This window comes from Curcuma longa, chromosome 2 (genome assembly GCF_044706935.1).
Source record: "Curcuma longa cultivar G26 ecotype Majalengka, Jawa Barat chromosome 2, ITB_CL_G26_1.1, whole genome shotgun sequence".
Lineage (NCBI taxonomy): Eukaryota > Viridiplantae > Streptophyta > Magnoliopsida > Zingiberales > Zingiberaceae > Curcuma > Curcuma longa.
In genome coordinates this window covers 3,058,552-3,079,862 of record NC_133862.1, presented here as the reverse complement: position 1 = coordinate 3,079,862, position 21,311 = coordinate 3,058,552, and the positions used below count along the sequence as shown (strand labels likewise).

General features: G+C 34.8%; 1 protein-coding gene and 1 long non-coding RNA gene across 2 annotated transcripts; both read left to right on the top strand.

The window, feature by feature from the left end:
* Window positions 1–5,152: 5,152 nt before the first annotated feature.
* LOC141816670 (uncharacterized) lies at window positions 5,153–7,436 on the top strand. Its single transcript, XR_012600724.1, has 2 exons — window positions 5,153–5,216; window positions 7,206–7,436. It is a non-coding gene; the product is annotated as an uncharacterized LOC141816670 (long non-coding RNA).
* Window positions 7,437–20,162: 12,726 nt separating this feature from the next.
* Window positions 20,163–20,981, top strand: LOC141819467 (uncharacterized). Its single transcript, XM_074706764.1, has one exon. It carries the CDS (start codon window positions 20,163–20,165, stop codon window positions 20,979–20,981), a length of 819 nt encoding a protein of 272 aa, XP_074562865.1.
* The last annotated feature ends 330 nt before the right edge of the window (window positions 20,982–21,311 follow it).

The window sequence follows — 21,311 nt, the reverse complement described above, 5'->3', positions numbered from 1 at the left end:
GTTTAAATACATTTTGTTAGTTTAAGTATATTGATTCATACATATACTGATTCATTGTTTAAAATTAAATTTTTACTATCAAAATTAGGTCCTAAAAATGGAGCTAGCAATGATTGAATCATGTGTGCCATTAAATGATAATGATTTACAAGCATTAGGGGATTCATCAAACAGTAAGGAAATTGATACTCCACAAGTTGGGATGCATTTTTCATCTGAGGAGGAAGTCTCCGTGATTTTTATAAAAAGTATGCCAAAGGTCTTGGTTTTATCTCTTAGTTAAAACTTCGGTTGTTCCTGAATGGCTTGTGTAAGTTTGGAAGAAAGAAAAGAAACATTAGATTCGTCGTTGAATTAAACTTTGTCAACTTGCGTAATAAGGTGAATGGTTTGCCACATAAGTTGAGATCTGTGCATCTTCAGAAAGGATCTCTAGCAATGCTAAATAGGAAATAGTTCTCAGTCTATGTAGATATGGTGCAGGTTTAGATCTCAACTAATTCTCTTCTCATTGGAAGCACCTCATTAACCAGAAGAATATCTGCACTTGGTCCGGCAACATATTTACTTTCAAGTCATAGATCGGTTTTAATTCAATTTTCAATAATAAGTTTTAATAACCTAAAAAATTACAATCCTGGTCTATATGTTAGACTATTGTTTACTTTCAAGTCATAGATCGGTTTTTGGTTCTAGAACCTTAATGTATTTGGGTTAATTGAATGGAGGATCACACAGATGAATTTGACCAAAATGGAGCTACTTTTTCCGGCACAGCAAGAAAGAAGAGCTACTTTTTCCGAGAAGCCAATCTAGCTAAAATCACATGGTCCAATCTAGTATGTGAAAAAGAAGAGCTACTTTTTCCGGCAGCCATGTGCAAAAAAAAATAAGCACAAAGCTAAAATCAATGTAATATACGGAGATTCCTGGAGAAGGAGGAGCGGTGCGGAGTTTCGGCGTTCGTCGGAGGAGGAGGAGCGGCGCGGAGAATCCTGGCGAAGGAGGAGGAGGAGGAAGAGATCCGGCGGAGATGGCAGACGAGGGTTAGGGTTTTCGGCGCGGAGAGGAAGAGACGAGGGTTTGGTTTAGGGTTTTCGGCGCGGTGTGATTTTTTGGGAGCGAGAGGAAGAGGGAGACGAGGGTTCGGTTTTCGGCACGTCATCGTCGTCGTCGGAGGAGCGTTCGTCGGAGGGGGAGGGAGCGGAGATTCCGAAGGAGGGAAAGTTTTTGGCGAAGAGGGAAAGGTTTCGGGATTTTAGGGAGGAGGCTTCGGGATTTTGGGGGAAGAGGGGGAAAGAGAACATGAAACCCACATGGCAGTCCACGTGGCATGGTACACGTGGACCGCCACATGTGTCATGCCAGGATTCCTGCTATGTTTTCCTGCTCTCTATCATTTCTCTTTTGAATTTATTTGGTTGTGAGTGAGTTAACTTTGTTTCTCGATATTGCTTATGAACATTAATATGAATAGTTCATCTTTTCTATTTATGAATATTAACAAATTTAACATATACTAAGTTTGATTCCTTTATAGGTTATCAAACTTATTAGATTGATCAAAACTTTTACTTTTTAAATTTATTTTATTAGTTAACGAGTTTGATATTATCAATTTATTTTCAAAATTTCTTAATTTATCTAAAGTTTGATAAAATCTTTATTAATTAATATGGTTCTTAAGTTTTATTTGTGTATATTATTTATAAATATTATTCACTGATAGTTTTATTTGTGTAATTTAATGAGCATTTTCCTTAAATTTCTTTTACTTTTTAAAAATTTAAATTTAAATAGATGGTTACCAATATAATCATTTTAGTTAAAACTAATTTATGGACATATCGATTTTGATCAAAAATTAAATATATATGACCTCTAGCCATTTTTATATATTATCTTTTTGAGAAAAATTTAATTTTCTTTTGAGTGGTAGAAATTATAAAATTTATTTTTTAAAATTATTATTTTATATTTTTAATAAATTTTTTTTATAAATTTTAACTAAAATTGCTAAATATTTGTACTGTAGTTTTTTAACATCCATTAGCTTAGTCAATAAGGTAATTAAAGTTTTTTAATATTCAAATAATAACTTTAATAAGTCGTATTTAGAGTTTTTTATAATTGGATACGGACGCCTTTTGGTAATTAATTAATTAATTTTTAAAATATTCTTTTGTTTTTTTAAATAACAATTTAAGTAAAAAAATTATTTTATACTTGTTAGACAAAATAAATTCATAAATATTTTAAAATTTAACATATTTAGCATGAATAAATAGAAGTTATTATTACACTTCAACAGTGAAATTAGACATCCCAACGGTCCACTCCAGTGGCTCCACATTATGGATCCCACATTGAGATTTGATTCTTTTCCATTTTAATAACAGTGTAATTTTTTTTGGAAATAAAACAATCATCCGATGTGAAAAAACAAGGGACTATTTACGAATAGGATTCCAATCTCGACCACATCCACGCCGCGTCGAAGCTCTTCTCCGGCGAACTGAAAGATGCTCGTCCCTCTACCTCCCCGTCATCATCCGCCTCCGTTACCTTCGGAATCCTATTCCATCGCGCTTGGTTTCAGGTCCTCATTCTTTCTCCTCCTATCAACCCAATCCCATCCGCAGCGGTGGAACATTGGTCGAAGAAACTCCCCTTTTAATCTTTGATCTCTTCTCTCCATCTGCAGTGTGCAGTATATTCACTTTTCCTTTTGTTTTTGCAGGGATGTAATGGTTGTCGGGCCATATGTCGCGGCTCAATCCGACGGCATTTCCACCATCAGGGTAACTGTTTTTTGTTGGATCATCTTACACCAATTAATGAACTTTTAGTATGCATCAACAATTATTTCAGTTTGCTAAAGTAATATTTTTAAAATTGATTCTGAAATCATACAAGTAGTAGTCAATATTTCTTTGAGGTTAATGTGGGTAAACAGGAAATCCTCACTAAGCCTGCTGCCGTTGAGGTTAATGTGGCTGCTATTTCACGGTAGACTGCCTACTATGGACAGATTGGTACGATGGGGTATTTTTGTTGGCGTTTCGTAACCGCCCACCACTTGGAATTTCGTAACCACCCACCACTGTTCTGCTGCGTGGACGAAGCGACGCTGTGTGCGATAAATCCTCGTGCGTCCAAGCGAAGAAGGTTGAAAGTCGAAGCAAAGGATTCGTTCCAAAGAGGATTCGTTACCGCTGCCGGAGAAGAAGAACACCCAGATCTGAGGGACTTGGTTTGTGGAAATCTGAGGAGCTTTCCACTTCGTGATTGTTCCTCCGACACAAGCGATCCCAGCCGGAGGCACGCAACAACAGGTATATGAATCAACATTGGTATCAGAGCTACTGTTAGAATAGTTATCTGTTGTGTTCGACCGTCGCAAGCGGTAGCGCACAGGCGTTGTCCGCGGATTTTTTTTTTCTGTTCTGCACTTCCAGTCTACGTGACACCGTGACGTCGGCAAAGCAGGCCAGAAAACAACCAGTCGACAGCCGTCAGCGGCAAGCGAAGCCCTGGCGCCGTCTTGAGCACGGTTGAACCTCGATCTGTTTAAGGTTCTGACGCGGAAGGTTCGTCTTCAGGGAGGATGGCGTCGGCGGGGCTGGCGCCGATAAGAGGCGACGCCGGAGGGGAGAGGCGGCAGTTTGCTTTTGCACAAAAAAAAAGGAAGAACGGCGGTGTGGATTTAGGGCAAAGAAGAGAAAAAAAATACGTGCTTTACACGTTAAAAAAATTAGAGGATCCATTAAATTTTTTATAATTGGATATGGACGCCTTTTGGTAATTAATTAATTAATTTTTAAAATATTTTTTTATAAATAACAATTTAAGTAAAAAATTTATTTTATACCTGTTAGACAAAATAAATTCATAAATATTTTAAAATTTAACCTATTTAACATAAATAAATGGAAGTTATTATTACACTAACCAATACCAAAGTCGTTGTGAAAAGCATAATAAATATTGAGGGAATTTGAAAATAAAAAAAAGTGGCTATTACGGGAAATAGAACAATCATCGAACCGATATGAAAAAACAAGTGACTATTTAGGAACGGGATTCCAATCTCGACCACATCCTCGCAGCGTCGAAGCTCTTCTCCGGCGAACTGAAAGATGCTCGTCCCTCTAACTCCCCGTCATCATCCGCCTCCATTACCTTCGGAATCCTATTCCAGAGCTCCTGGTTTCAGGTCCTCATTCTTCCTTGTCTCCCGTTCATTTGGATTGATGGGGCGGCGAACGCAGGCAGGCAGGGGGGGGGGGGGGGGGGGGGGGGGGGGGGGGGGGTGTTTCGGTGTATGTCAATCCGATCCCCTTTTAATCTTTGATCTCTTGTCTCCAGCTGCAGTGTGCAGTATATTCACTTTTTCTTTTGTTTTTGCAGGGATGTAATGGTTGTCGGGCCAATGTCGCGGCTCAATCCGACGGAATTTCCACTATGGACAGATTGGTACGATGGGGTATTTTATCTGAGAATTGCTGCTACTTGTGCAAGGAAAGGAAGAAAGCATTGTTAGATTGTTAAATCCGATGGAATCCATATATATATCTTCACAATGGTACGATATTGTCCAGGGGGCCCACGCCCTCATGGTTTTATAACCCCAGGATCTTTTATATATATTTCCAATGTGGGACTTTGATTGTTATCCCAACAATCTACCCCTCAAACAAAGGACCACTGGGAGCCCCTCTTTAATAGTTTCAACAGACCCTTTATTCGTACAAATCCCGGATTCCAATGTCGACCACACCCTCGCAGCGTCGAAGCTCTTCTCCGGCGAACTGAAAGATGCTCGTCCCTCTACCTCCCCGTCATCATCCGCCTCCATTACCTTCGGAATCCTATTCCAGATCGCCTGGTTTCAGGTCCTCATTCTTCCTTGTCTCCCGTTCGTTTGGATTGGGGGCGGCGAACGCAGGCAGGGAGGTGGGGGGTTCGGTGTATGGTGATCCGATAAGCGGCGCTTCCTCCTCGACGACGGTTCTGGACTCGTCTAGCTCCTCCTATCAACCCAATCCCAGCCGCAGCGGTGGAACATTGGTCGAAGAAACTCCCCTTTTAATCTTTGATCTCTTCTCTCCATCTGCAGTGTGCAGTATATTCACTTTTTCTTTTGTTTTTGCAGTGATGTAATGGTTGTCGGGCCATATGTCGCGGCTCAATCCGACGGCATTTCCACCATCAGGGTAACTGTTTTTTGTTGGATCATCTTACACCAATTAATGAACTTTTAGTATGCACCAACAATTATTTCAGTTTGCTAAAGTAATATTTTTAAAATTGATACTGAAATCATACAAGCAGTAGCCAATATTTCTTTGAGGTTAATGTGGGTAAACAGGAAATCCTCACTAAGCCTGCTGCCGTTGAGGTTAATGTGGCTGCTATTTCATGGTAGACTGCCTACTATGGACAGATTGGTACGATGGGGTATTTTATCTGAGAATTGCTGCTACTTGTGCAAGGAAAGGAAGAAAGCATAGATCACTTGTTCTTTAAATGCTCCTTGGCACACCCTATTTGCTGTATGGTTCAGATAGAAAATGGTTTTTTGCACGGTACCTATTTATGGCACTTGGAAACAAATTGGATGTGCAAGGTTCCCTTCATTTGGTCTTTATCTTTGCTGCTTTTTAGTGCAACTGTTTACCGTTTGTGGAGGGAACACATCCTCCAAAGGATGAAGGGGAAGGCTAGACCTGAGCAGGTAATATTTGCAAGAATTGTAGCGGATGTAGGATATAGAATGACAAAGTTATTGGGTTCTGGTGCATAATAAAACTGGTTTCTGTTAACATTTGTAACATTTCTGTTTAGCTCCAAAATTCCAGTTCTGAAATGTTTCCAGAGTTCCAGAATTCCGTTTCGTAGTTGTCAGTTCTGTTTAGCTTCAGATCTTGTTTCATGGTTTGGGTGTTTCTTTGGTCATTTTGCCATATATGAATTGTTTCTTCTTAGCTCCCAGTCATTTCTGATCCAGATTTCTTTGAACTTAAATTTCTTTAGTCCCAAAGATATATGAGACCAGTTTTGCTATATTATGAGTCTTTCTGTTTGGTTTCATTCCAGTTCTGTGAGAATTTCTGTTTAGCTGCAGATCTGTTTCATTGTTTTGAGTGTCTGGTTGGACACTTGACCATATTATGAATCATTTCTGCTTAGTTCCAGGGATATATTTGTCCTTATTTCTAGTTGTGGAAAAGTGCTGAATTTTCATTCCATATATCCGTTCGGATTTCCAGTTTTGGAATTTTGCTGAAGTTTCATTCCAGTCATCTTGGAATACTGTAAGGTGATAGGAGGTTCCCAGTTGCTGACTTGTTCAGTTGTGCTGGTTTATGATGTCGAAATCAGATTGAAGCTGATACTGCTAAATTGCAACTTACAGGATACTGAAAGTGGTAGTTGTTGATTGATGGGACTGATTGTGTGCTGAAATTGAAATTTATTTCCCAGATTCTTTGTTCAAAATATTAACCTTGCGAATCTTTTTTGTGATGCTGGTTTAGAAGTTTAAAGTTGAGTGGAAGTGCTAGTACAAATACACTTTTGCTTGCTTTCTTTTCAGGTTATACATGCAAATAGATAGTATTCATTGAAGTAAATTTTGTTACACTGGAGGTAGATAGGAGAGGGTCGGAGTTTTTTTATTTTTTATTTTTTTTTGAGGAAGTGTTAGGAATTTTGTGTTTGAATGTTGATGTACATTTTTTTCCTGTTTCATATGTTCACTTGCCCCGTTAAAAAAAGCAACCTAAATTGGCCTTTCTTTTGGTCTGTTAGTGGAGAAATTGTTGAATTGACAAATCCAACATGGCTTTGTAAAAGCTCTGTGAAGATGTCTCTAGATTTATCAAAATCAATGTTCAGACGAATGTATCTTGAATTTCTTCTGTATCATGTCTTGCTTCATCTCAAGTGTGTAGCAAAGGATCTGGTAGGTGAAAGACAAATCTTTTGAGCTTCAAGATGATGTTTCTCTTGTTGTTTTAAGTTAAATTGTTATTTTGTTCTTTCATACTCTTTTGATGCTGTCATTATTTGTTTGCTTTAATGATTTGAAGCATTCTTGAGAAACCTCTTTTTGCTTCATGAAAAAAGGAACAATATAATCAGGAAAAAACTGTGAAATTTGATTCTACAAACTGTAGCTCAGTAAATCCATATTTTTTCAGGTTCACAAGATTGTTGACCTCTCTGAACGCCCAGATGAGAAGCAATGTGGAACTTAGAGGTCATTTAGGCACATAAAGTGTTCTATCTTACATCACCAGAGTGACTGTACCTTCATGACCTTGCATCATTGTGCAATACTAAGGAGCTAAATTTTTTGTTTAATTTTTGGCTCACTGTGCCCAAAATCTCTTAGAGGGAAGAACGGAAACTAAATGCTTTCATTGTCTTAATCTTCAGCTTATTGAGGAATGTTTTTTGATGTGCTGATATTTGGGAACCAAGTATTTGATCAAGACAATAGTCTTTGCTATCTTTTTTTTTTCCATGTAAAATTTGACCATTTCAGTAAAGTAGACTATGTATATGTTAGATCAGCAGCAGTTCCTTATTCACTGCAATGATGTTATTGTGTTTGAGCATTGTAGTGTTTTTGGTGAAAAACACCATGGACCATGTGAAGCCTTCATGAAATGGTAGTCAAAAGGCTGTGCTGTTATTTTATTGCTAATAAATGGAGCTCTTGGTAGCAAGAAAGATGCCTTAGCTGTCCGGAGTTAAGCAGTTTGAAGTAGAATCTAATTGCAGTTTTGTCTTTGTATTTTGGTTTAGCCTGGCTTTTGATGCATCTGTGCATTATTATTCCTATATACTCCACCTTTAGATGTGTATGTGAGTGAGTGATGATCTTGTTTACCAGAGTTTCCTTCATTTGTTTTTTAGTATCTTGATAACGAATAGGCATTTCCCATGTAGCTTAATTACTATAATGACATTCTAATATACTACAACAATTGGCCATGAGTTCTATCCATTGGGATTGACTATATCGATCTTTTGCCCATCATTGTAATGACCTTGTTTACACATTTCATTGTGCAACTTAAAAAAATTATAACAAGGAGCATGAGTTCTACCCATTTTGAATTGGCTGTTTAGATATTTTCCATCGTCATAACAATTGATTAAGATTGATGGTCAAGATTTTTGGTATTATTTTATGCTGACCGCTAAGGTCTAATGTAGCTCTCAGTCATTTTATCCAAGTCTCGACATTTGTCTTTGGTCTGGTTTGTAAAAGTGCAACTTAGCTCCTGCTTAAACTAACCATTTGTGTTCCCATGAAGAGTTGAATTACTTTAGCTTTATGGAATATCATTGTGAATGAACACTTTTAAGTACTCTCTATGTGACCTTGCTAAGCTTTTTCAGATGTTAATCTTCAGGACTGGCTGGCCATCGATCATGTAAAGCTTTTGGATGAACCAATTGGAAGCCCAATCTGGTCCAGATCAGGTCTCTTGTTGAACTTAAAAAGAATGTCTTCTCCTAGAGCTAAGACTACTTCCGAAGTAATTAGTTGAGATATCATCACATTTCACTGTGCAAAATCCAGTATGTTTTATGTCCTTGCATCTGCTAGTGGTTTGAAAAGTTTAGTCTGTTAAATAGTTCACTGGTAACTGAGGAACATGCTGCAGAGCATATTGCTGTGGCTAATTCATTCTTAAGATCTTGGGCTGATAAATTCTCCTTCAACTGCAATTTTGATACATTATTTGACAAGATATTAACAAAACCTAGATGCTTTGAAGTACTATTTGTATTGTTGGCCTTTCTCATCAAAAGCAAATTGTTTTTGTGAAAAATCATTATTGAGAACAATAGTGATATCCCTGTGTTAAATCAATGATTAATCCAGTATAGGTTTTTCTATGTTATCTACAAATTGAACCTCATCAACCAGCAAATTGTTATTGTGAAAATCATTATTGAGAACTATTTGTATCCCTGTGTTGAAATCAATACAATTCAAAACTGAAATGTCAATATCAACAAATCCACATTTAAGCTCATAGAAAGTTTTTTTTGGCAAAGTTGTGCAGTTTTATGTCCTTTTCATACTTCTTTTAGGGGGCGGGATAAGGAAGAAATTGGCATTCATGTGGTGAGAAGCGATAATTTAGAGATGGCAAGTTTGTTGTTTGAGTGAAGAAACAAAAAATGTGCTTAAAAACGAAACCTTTCTGAATTAGTGGCATACAATGTCAGTACCTCAATGTCATCATATCAATTTAGAAGAAAGAAACGTAGATCAGAAATATATATTTAGCATGCATAAAGACTTTCATATCAATGGCATTAGTATCAGTATCTTTTTAAATTTGTGGCATGCATTGCAAAAACAGAGTTCAGAAATATATATTGAGCCAGTACTTGTCTTATATACCATGAGAAAGATATAAATATGCTTTTTCCTTAAAAAAGTATATACTCTCAATTATTGCAACATACTAGACTTTCAGGAAATAATAATGAGGCACACATTTGGACATATCATTAACAGTGAGCTTTTAGTTGTCAATCTCTTTCTTTGATACTTAACATCTGATTATTTCATTTAAAATAGCATTACTGTGAAATGTTTTCCGTAAAAAATGTAGAAGGAAAATCTTGTTTTACTGTGCTTAAAGAGAAATATATATATATTTTCTATTATTTCTTTCCTTTGCTACAGATTTTCACCTTTACCATCCTGCCTACTTGCAGATCTCGGAGTTAGATGGTTTTTCCCCTGATTCACCAACTCATTAAATTCGGAACACAACTTATGCACACTCAAAAAGTCTACCTTCAAGATATTCATACCATTTAGGATTTAAATCCTGATACACCCCCTGGGAGAAAGGTAAATGCTTTCTAGCTACTTGTACTCACGTGTGATGGATTAAAAACTGTCCATGCCTGCATTAAGCAGATGCTAACCTGTGGCCATATAGATACTTATCAGACTCCAGTAGCATGTGATGTTAGTGTAAAACGAAACCATTTTGGTTGCGTCCTCCTTTCCCATCACATCTGTCATTGCCAGCTACTGATACCATATTTTTAATTCGAGTAGTGAGCAGTATGTGCATCCTGTGCCATCTATTTAAATATCTCAAATGGAAACAAACCGCTGTGTTGCCTGACGAAGTCTGCTTTCTTTAAAACATCTACAAGGTTTATTTCCAGTTAATCTACATGTGTATTTTACCAAAAGTAGAAGTTTGATTGCAACAAGGCAGTGCTCCTGATTGATGCTTACTTGTGATTTGAAGTCTGTTCAGAATTGTGCTTAGCAAGTCAGCCATGCAACTTGAATTAGAGTGGTCGATGCTGATGCTTTGTAAGAAATACTAAAAGAGAGCTTTGGAACAATTGTTTATGATGAAAACTAACAAATGTCAAACAGATTGCAGCTACCGGGAAAAATGCAATTTGTGAGTGCTTATTTTGCTGATGGTTGATGAAGTTCCTAGTTTTCTCATTAAATTAAGAGACATTAAAGGTACTCTTTCTTATTCAAATTTAGGATGTCTGAAGGGAACACTTCAACATTTGTCCACATGCCTCATCTCTGCAGCATCAGCTATTTTTTTGTGTGATATATTCTGCTTTAATTTGCAGGGTTTGGACTTATACTTATCTCATTGTCATATTGAAAATGGTAAGTTCTACTTGATAAAAGCCATTAGAGGGTTGGGCTTTCTCTAATTTAGAGTTCATTTCTTCATTTTGGATTTGTAAAAAATGGATTTAAGGGAGGAAGAGAAATTATGATAAAAAAAAGATTCATTTAATTGTGCATGTCTTGGAAATAAAATACATATTAATTTACTTATAGTCTTTCTAGTTGTGCTATGTTTGCATGAATGATGAATTAGGATAAATCTTTGGTGCCTTGTCTTCTGCAAAAAAGGTGGATCCGCCACCTTAGCGACCCCATACGATCGGCTCCACGACCATCTGTGAGGAGGTAAATCGAGAAAGTGTAGTTGGTTACGACACAGAAGGGTATTGCCTGGCTTCGCGCGAGGATTCGAACCCTTGTCCTCTTCTGCAAGTCTGCTACGTCGTAACCAACTCACCTATGCCCCGGGGGCTTTGGTGCCTTGTCAACCTAAGTAAAGAGCTCATCGTGCTCGGATTATTAACTTATATGTTAAATAAGTTTATTTGCTAGGGTAATCAATCAATCAAATTTAAAATTAATTCAACAACTGAAATAGTTATTTAAATTTTTTTAGATTTGGTTTAAATATTATTAAGTTTTTAATACAAATTTAATTAATTATTTAAATTTTTTACATTTTTAAATTTATTTATTTGGTCAAGAATTTAATATTTCAAGTTTATTTTTTTAGAATTTCTTTATTTATTTCAAATTTATCAATTTGTGATAAATATAAATAATTTTTTATTAAATTTATTTAGTTGGTCAAGAATTTAATATTTTAAGTGTTTTTTAGAATTTATTTATTTATTTCAAATTTATCAATTTGTAATAAATATAAATAATTTTTTATTAAATTAAATATTAAATTTATTTATGAATACTTCACCTCAATCAACTCGTGTCTCTTCTTCTGCCCTTATTCCTTCCTTTTCTATTAGGACCGTTATTTATTTTCTTACCTTTTCCCATGTGGGTGAACAAAGATCAGTTAAACTGAATTAATAATTCATTAAATTTAAAAGTTTAGTGTCGATTACTTTAAAATTTTGATTATTTTTTTTAAAATATAAATTATTTCAGATAATTAATTCAATTCTTATTTTAAAATTTTAAATTTGATTAAATTGATATTATTAGCAATGGATTAATATAACAGTGACTATTGATATATTTAAAAATCGAACAAAATACCCCATCAATCGATTGTTAAAATCAAGAATAGATGGATAGACTTTAAAACTGAAATAAACTAATTCAAAATTAACTGTTCAACTCCATTCATAATCAATCAATTTTGAAAATTATAAATAGTCGATTGATTAATGATGAAAAAATTGATTAATTTGATTTTTGATGAAATTAATCGATATTTTATTAGTTAGATTTATTTATATTTTATTAAAAAATGTTGATCAATTTGATTAGTTCAAAAATATTTCGGTCTATTTAATTTGGATTGAATTGATTCAATCGATTGGATTATTAACCAATTGCTCAGTACTTCCCCACAATCATCTATCCTCTCACTATCCAACTCTTATGGGGCTCACAGTAGGCAAAAAAAAAAAGTTATTCTATATATAATGCTTTTTACGTATTAAAAATCGGATCAAAATCAATCTACGAATATATGGCCAATCCATTGTTTCACTAATCTTATTCCAAAGAAACTTAAAAAATAAAAATAAAAATCTTTCACTATCATACAATCCACTCCTTACCCTTTCAATAATTCTGTCTTTCGAAGTTAACGGAACTTCAGGATTGATGTCGTGTCGGTTTTGGATTCTTGGTTGTAAGACCATGCTATAAAATTTTTGATTGAGCTGTCTATCCAGTGATCGCCTATGAAATAAATTAAAGACTGGTATTACTTTTTAAAAAAAATCAATTATATATATTCATTTCTTGATTCCTTTTGAATCGCTTTAGTTATCGTGTAAATGCTTAAGTTCCAAATCACACACGATTTTAAATCAAGATAACTTGAACGACTTAACTAGCGTATTTGTGATGATAAAAGGCATGAATCTCATTGTCACTTTTCCTTTGTCCATCAATTACTCCCATTCACTTTTACCTTATAGCATTTAATTTTTAATAATTCATGTATCTACGTTTCTTCCAACTAATACAAAGATACATGATTTTTCTTGCTGATTTATCTATCGAATAAATTTAAAATATAATTTATGCAATTATATTTCCATCAAAATATCATATTATCGCTGATGATTAATTTTTATTAATCACATTCTCACGTATCCTTTGGCCAATCAATCGCTCCCATTGACTTTTATGTTTGGCATTTAATTATGTTTTAATCAAAATTTAATTCTCACTTATCAAAATATAATTATTTTTAACGTACAATTCTCACTTATCCTTTGACCAATCAATCACTTATCAATCATGCCATATCATTAATTTAAATGAAAATTTTATTTAAATGGGGATGGACAATGAGAAGTTTTAGTTCAAGACAAACTCGACCTCGAGCTCGAATTCAATCCGACTTAGGCTCATAATCAAGTCAACAAGTAGGGAACCTGTTGATCCGGTTGCCCGACTGGAACCATAATTGGCAAACTGGCGGTTAAGCACCGGTTTGGCTCGCCGATGCAATTTTATTTTCAACATTGATTAACTGGTGATTCTAGTTGCTGGGATAAAGAAGAGTTTTTTATTTTTTTCAAGGGTTGAGATCATTTGATTATTTTTTTATCAATGACTAAGATTTAGTATCTGTTACTCTCCAAACTCTATAAATAGATAGTTCATTTCATTGTTTCCATACTCATCTTCTGTATTGTCATTCTCATTTACACGCTTTTGACTTTACTTCCAACTACAATGGAAGGAGACCAAGGAGGTTCGATATCTCGATCTCGAAGGAGTAAGAAAATTATAAATCGGAATGAGGAGCTCAACATTCAATCCACTAATGATGAGACCAAGCAACTTCCGACACCTGAAATAAAAGGAAGTATTAATGCAATTACTTCTAAAATTCGAGAAGTTTCTCCTTTAAAATTTTCTATTAATTTTTACTAAATATTTTGAGAATGCCACTTTTCCGTCGGGAGAATTGTGTAAAATGTAAGCATTGCAATGCTTCCTACAAATTTAAATCGACGATTGCTATGGGTAGTTGAAATGACACGTAAAAATGAAGCACTTGATGGAATATAAAATCGACTGTTCTCAAGCACAATTATCCAGATTTTCATTAGTAGAAGTGCTAATTTTGATTTATTTTTATATTTTGATAATAATTAAAAGAATCATTAGCTAAATTTATTTTTGTAGAACATCTTTCATTTCGTTTTAGATCTAAATGTACTTTTAAAGATTTTTATAAAGATTCTGTTAATCCATTTAATAAACATGTTCGCAGAATTACACTTACTCGTACAATTAAAAAACTAGTCAAATAAAAGAAAATTTTATTAAATTAAATAATATTTTTTTTTATTTTCAGATATTTAGAGTGATTATTGATAAACACATTTATATATAAGTGCGACTTACCATCAGATCGATAACTCCTAGAATATCTAAAAAAGATTGTTAGCTTATAGAATTTTTAATGAATCACATACTGCTCACAATATCTCACAATTATTATGTTTATTTTTAGAAGAATATGGATTAATTCATAAAATAATTTTTAATATTATTTATTAATATTAGTTCTAATACCGCTAGTATGTCAACTTATTTATTGATGATTTATTTTTTCATATTTATTGCGTATGTCATATTTTAAAGTTATATATTCAAGATGGATTAAGAATTTTAAAAAATTATATTAAATCAATTAGAACTGTTATTTCTTATTTATGATCGCATCTATCTATAACGAAACAATATGATACATTTTGTAAAAATAATAGAATGAGACCTAAAAAATTTCCATGTGATATATTAAAATATTAGAATTCAACGTATCAATTGTTACAAGATTTATTTCAATATAAAAAATTATTATATTTATGTTTTACATAAACTATTAATAATTTTAATATATATTTATTATTTATTTTCATACTAATGGAATATTTGAAGTAGTATTTGTGAAATTTTAAAAGTATTTAATAGTGCAACTGAATAATTTTTTAATTTTTATTATCCTACTTATTTAATTTTAGTGAATTTTTTATGTGTAGTATTAGTTTTAAATGAATATAGTACTAATCTTCTTTTGTATTAACGATGAAAATGAAATGGAAAAAATATATTTTTTATATTTCTAAAATTTATTTAGTTGCATTTACTTTAGACCTTAGATATAAATTAGAAGTTTTATAAAAAATATTAATTTTATATTATGACACTTTAAGTCCATTTAAAGATTCTTCTTCTCTCGATCCTAATAATATTGTATATAATATTAGAAACCATTTATATGATATTTATAAATAATATAATATAAAATATGAAAACTAATATTTCTAAAATATAAAATATAATAGTAGTAATTTAAAATTTATAAAAACATAATTTTTATTAAAAGAACGGACAAAATGTCCACGAGGATCTAAAAACTTGAGAATTATTATACGGTGATCCGGTGGGAATATTTGGCAATTACGTGGACGTCGGGTGCAATAGGAAGTATAAGGAAAAAAGAGTAAAAATAATCATTCGTTAATTCAAGAAATCTTGATCTCTCTCTTGTCTCGGCATGCTCCCTTAAGCATATGTCGAGCTCTTGCTACAGTTTTTACGTGCTCCCAGCATAATGTGCCAACCCACAACTCGAGTCTCGGCACACCTCCAGCATCATATGCCGACCTCACAACTCGGTCTCGGCATGCCTCCAGCATTATGTGCTGACCTCACGACTCGATCTCGGTACGCCTCCAGCATCATGTGCCGACCTCACAACTCGGTCTCGGCATGCCTCCAACATCATGTGTCGACCTCACAACTCGATCTTGGCACAGCTCCTGCTTCACACGCCGACTTCATGACTTGATCTCGGGATGACCTCAGGGTGCAGTATCGATGTGTTTCCTACATCCAGGGTTAATTTCTAACACGTAATACTTATTTAAAGACCCGATCGTTCCGCTTAAATCGGGAAAAGAACAGAACCAATTCTTCCTCAATAACAGGAACTAATATATATCAACAGACGGAGTTTTCCAGATGGAACAGTCTACTAAAATATTTCACAAGCAGTTGCTAATATTTTGGAGATCAACTACTATAAAAAGTAGCTCATGCCCATGGGCACAGGGACACACATATATTTACCCTAATTTCCTCAAGTCATTAAACTTCTTCCTCACGTCGTATCCTAACTTGAGCGTCGGAGTGACTTGTCGGGATCCAACCTCGGTGTCATTCTAACCCTCTTTTTGGGTGCTTTTTAGGACCTCTCTTCTATTTGGACGACTCTCTTCGAGGAGCGTGCATGTCAACCGAACCTTGAACCAACGTTTGTATCATCCACGGTGTATTGGCTGGACCATACGACTTCTTTTGATTTTAATAAAGTAGATAGTGCAGCATATTTTAATATCCTAAAGGTGGTCATAGAAGGCTCAAAGTTTTCCATCCTCTCCATGATTACCAAAGAAATTTTAACTTGCCTAGTGTCAACAGTTACTGTGGAATAAGTTGAAAAAAAATCCAAGGAATGTAACTTTTAGGTGACAAAGTCGAAGAATTTGATACCGAAGGAACGAATACTATAAGAGCGGGAAATGGAAGTGAATAGTAATGTCACTTCTTAAGGTAAAAGGGTAAAAAGATAAGAGAACTATGTGAGTTTTAATTTTCCTATACCCTAAGGGATACATAAGTAACTTAAATAATTGCAAGCCCTTTTTATTTTTTATGAATTTATAATTAATTTTTTTAATATAATAATCTTGAATTGTGGTGAATCGTGAATCGAACTGTGAACCTGTGGTTTGAACCATGAACTGTAACTATCTTGGACAGTTAAGATTAATAGTCAACTTGTTAGGAGGAGCTGTTGATTCGACAGTTTCAAATCGTCAAACCGTTGATTCTGAATCATCGAACCATTGGTTCCAAATCGTCGGCTCTGAACTGTCGAATCATCAATTCTGAACCGTCAAACCGTTGATTCTAAATTATAGTTGGGTCGAGTTCAAGGTTAGGGAATGATTAGGAAATGACATGTAGAAATGAAGCACTTGATGGAATAAACTCTTTGGATGATCAATCCGAAGACTTGTTGATATTGGAGGGCTCCAAAAATATAACTCCTTCTTCCTCTAGTTATTGCTTCTTCCAGCTGTTAGTCCGATGAAGAGTGGTCTTGCTCTAATACCACTTATTAGGACTCATGCTAGCTAGAGGGGAGCTTCAATCACTTCGTCGTTGATTTCGTGCTTGTCGTTTGAATGCGCAGCAGAAACTTGATATAAAACTCGACAACAGACGCAAACACCATGATTTTACTTGGTTTACCGCCTCCCAAGATGACCATGTCTAAGACCTAACGATTATTCTCACTATCCTTCTCCTTCTCGGATACTTTCAGGAGACAGAGAAACCTCTTACAACTTATTCTTACAAGAACACAACAAGATACAAATACAAAAGCAAATAAAAGTAAAACAAAGTTTATATATGAAATTTTTATTTTGGAAGTTTTCTTGTTGTTTTGGATAGCCTCTTGATGGTAAGAAATGAAGCAACAACAGTTTATCTCCAACTGCTTAGAACTAGCATCATCGATTGCCTCAAAATCCTCTTTTAATTAAAGGTTGCTATTCGGGTTGATTTTCTTCTACTAATCGATTGCTTACCTTTATCAATTGATTACCACATAGATCTGACTGTTTAAACCTACATAATAGATTTTTTTACTTGACCAATTGATTGCACCAATTGATTGGCAACCCCCAGTCAAACTAGTCAATCACTTCTAAAGCCTTTTGTTTGCTAGCCACTATCGAGCAATTAATTGTTGATCCCTAACAATCGATTGATCATGCAGCAAACCTCGAAATTTAGGGTTTAGGGTTTACTAATCGGTTGCTACATCTCAACAATGAATTGCTCAAGCAATAAACCTTTTTTTTTTTTAGTTTAGGATTTACCAATTGATTGCTACTCCTTGACAATCGATTGCTAACCCTAATTTCATCATTTTTAAGGCTGAAATCGCGTCTTGTTTGGTATCTGATTGACCTAAACCTACTAAGACTTCTTTTGCTCAACGGTCACCCTTGGCCTATTGAGATTTTTCGTTATCTAATATCCGATCAATTTTGACATATTAAGACGTTGCCATTGTCAAACATGTGATCTTTCTTGACCTATTTGAACTTCCATCTTATGTCTAATATCTGGTCAATTATGACCTATTAGGACTTCTCTCGTTGCTAAGTGTTTGGTCAACCGTGACTCACTAGATTTTTCATCTCATGCCAAATGTCTAGTCCTCTATGACCTACTTGGATTTTCAGTCTTGTGCCAAGTGTTCGGTCCTCTATAACCCACTTGGACTTTCCATCTCATGCTAAATGTCCAGTCCTTTATGATCGACTTAGATTTTCTCTTCCATGTCAAGTTTTTGGTCAACCGTCATCCACTTCAACTTCTTATTTCGTCAAGTATCTAATTAACCTAGATCAACTTGACTCTTTTTCACTATTAAGTATCCGGTCAACCTTAATAAACTTGACATCTAACTAACATATTGATTCAACATCGAAATCCAACTCGAGTCAAATAGATCTTAGTCAATCTAATCAACCTTAATCTGAGGTCGATTGTGTCAATAACAATTTTAATTAAAATTATTTTATAATATTTAACTCATTTTAATTACATTAAATTTTTTTAATTAAATTAGAGTAATTTTAATTAATATTTAAGTATTTTGATTAGTGTTAGAATAGTTTTGAGTATAGCTATTTACTAATTTTGAGTATATAAATAAAGATATTTTTAAAATATAAAATATCTTTATATATATATATTATAATAATGAAAACAAAGAGCATTTTTAACATATATCACTAAAAAATAAAGATAATTTGTGATGAATTTTATGATGAAAAAATAAAAATTTTTGTTGCAAAATTATTTGACAATAAATTTTACAATAATTTTTTTTTAGGTAATAGTTTATCACAAAATTCTGCGATGAAGAATATATTTCCTCTTCATTTTTTAAAGAAAATAATAGAGAATAAATTTTGAAAAGGTATGTAAATTTTGAGCAGTTCAAATGTAATTATATGAAATAAATTGGATCAAAACAAGCAACACCACTCCACTCAATGTTTCTTTTCCGCCCTATAAAAAGTTTCCCATCTCCTGCCTCCGCTCTCCCTTCTCCATTCCTCCACGCTGCTTCTTCCTCAAAAGGAGGATTTTGAGAGCGAACATGTAACAACCATCCTCCTCCCACTCCTTTCTTGATACGTATCTATTATATATCGATGTGATGGAAATTTATTATTTTGATGTGTCATACGAGATAAAGTTATCAAGTTGATTCATACTTACAATTAAAAAATTTTAAAACTATTTCATTAGAAGAATAAAAAAATATTTCAGATATTATCTGTTTATATTAGTTAATATATATTCTTAATTAGGTAGTTGTCAATTAGCCTAATTATAATTTCCTTAGTTGGATTTTTTCCTCGAAAAGATTCTTAATTTGTATATAAATAGATCTCTTATGTAAAGGGTGTAAATAAGAGGAATAAGAATTACTTTTTGGATATTTTGTTTAACATGGTATCAGAGCGATAGAGTTTCCTCTTTTTGTTTTTTTTCTCTTCTCTCCGGCACTTCGTCCTTTCTTCGCATCGCATCCTTCAGCTTTTCCTTGATCACGATTTGGGAGCAGATCACAATCGCTCTGCGTCGCTTCATCCTTTTTTCGCATCGCGTCCTTCGGCTTTTCCTTGGTCGCGATTTGGGAGCAGATCAGCAGATCGAGGCTCTGCCGGCAGGAGCTTCGACGCACGCAACGCGATCACACGCGTCCTCCCCAACTCCCGAAGGCGCTTCGTCCTCGCGCCCTCGACCTTCGGCTTCGCCTGATTGGTGCCCTCTCTCGGCTCGGATTGGACTCGGTTGGCTCCACAGCCGCCGACAAAGTCTTTCCTTGGACGCGATCACGCGCGTCCTCCCTCCGTTCGTCGGTGCTTCATTCCTCAGACGCGATCATGCGCATCCTTCTCGACACCAGCTGGCGCAATTTTCACGATCTGAGGGAGACGAAGTCTTTCCTCAGACGCGATCACGCGCGTCCTTCCTCCGTTCGTCAGCATTTCATTCCTCGGACACAATCACGTGCGTTCTTCCCGACACCAGCAGTCTGCGATCTGAGGGCTTTGTGAAATCATCCTCATACGGCGATATTTTCTTCCTACAGAAGTTGGACCGCGATCTTGTTGGTAGCTGTGCTCCTTCCTTTATCTCTTTTTTTTCACATATTTTGGAATAACACCTTATGGCTGAAAATAAATTTTCTGTTATGATGGATATTGTGCCTGTGGTGTCTAAAATCACGGATTACAAGTTAAATGGTTCAAATTATTTAGATTGGAGTAAAACTGTTCATCTTTACCTACGAAGTATTGACAAAGATGGACATTTGACTGATGACTCTCCTCAAGATGGTTCAAGGCAGACGTGGCTGAGAGAGGATGCTCGCTTGTTTCTTCAGATACGAAATTGTATTGATAGTGAGGTAATTGGTTTGATTAATCACTGTGAATTTGTTAAAGAATTGATGGATTATCTAGAATTCCTATATTCTAGAAAAGGGAATATCTCCCATATGTATGAGGTTTGCAAAGCTTTTTACCATGTGGAAAAGCAAGATCAGCCACTGATTAATTATTTTATAGTATTCAAGAAGACATATGAGGAGCTTAATATGTTGCTACCCTTTAGCCCTGATGTGAAGGTTCAACAATGCCAACGAGAACAGATGGCTATCATGAGCTTTCTTACTGGCTTATCTCTAGACTTTGAATCCGCTAAATCACAAATTCTATCTGGCTCTGAGGTCTCCTCCTTACAAGATGTATTTAGTCGCATTCTCCATACAGAAAGTACTACCCCTGTTCCACTTAGTGGTGCTTTGGTAAGTCGCAATACTAATTATGTACCTAAAAAGTCAACTATTCACAGTGGAAACAAAGGAGGAGGCTCACAAGATATTGAAACTCGAACGCCAAATTCTAATAGTATTATCTGTAACTATTATCGTAAGTCGGGTCATACAAAGTTTGAGTGCAGAAAGCTTCAGTATAAAAATCAGTAAAAACATTTGGCTCATATTGCATCCACTAATGATATCCCTGATAAATTGGTTTTTATCTCTGCGGATGAATTTGTCAAGTTCTCTCAATATCAGGAATCACTCAAATCTGCATCTCCCTCTGTCACTGGTATTGTTGATTCAGGTAACCACAACACATGTCTTGTTTCCTCATCCTCTAAATGGGTCATTGATTCTGGGGTCACAGATCATATGACAGGTAATTCTAGTCTCTTTTCTACTTTTTCACTCAAATCTAACACTCCTATTGTTACTTTAGCTGATGGATCTTCCTCTTGTGTTCGCGGATTTGACACTATCAATCCTACTCTT

Coding starts and splice junctions, on each gene's coding strand:
- LOC141819467 (XM_074706764.1), top strand. CDS start 20,163: ATGGCTGAAAATAAATTTTCTGTTATGATGGATATTGTGCCTGTGGTG.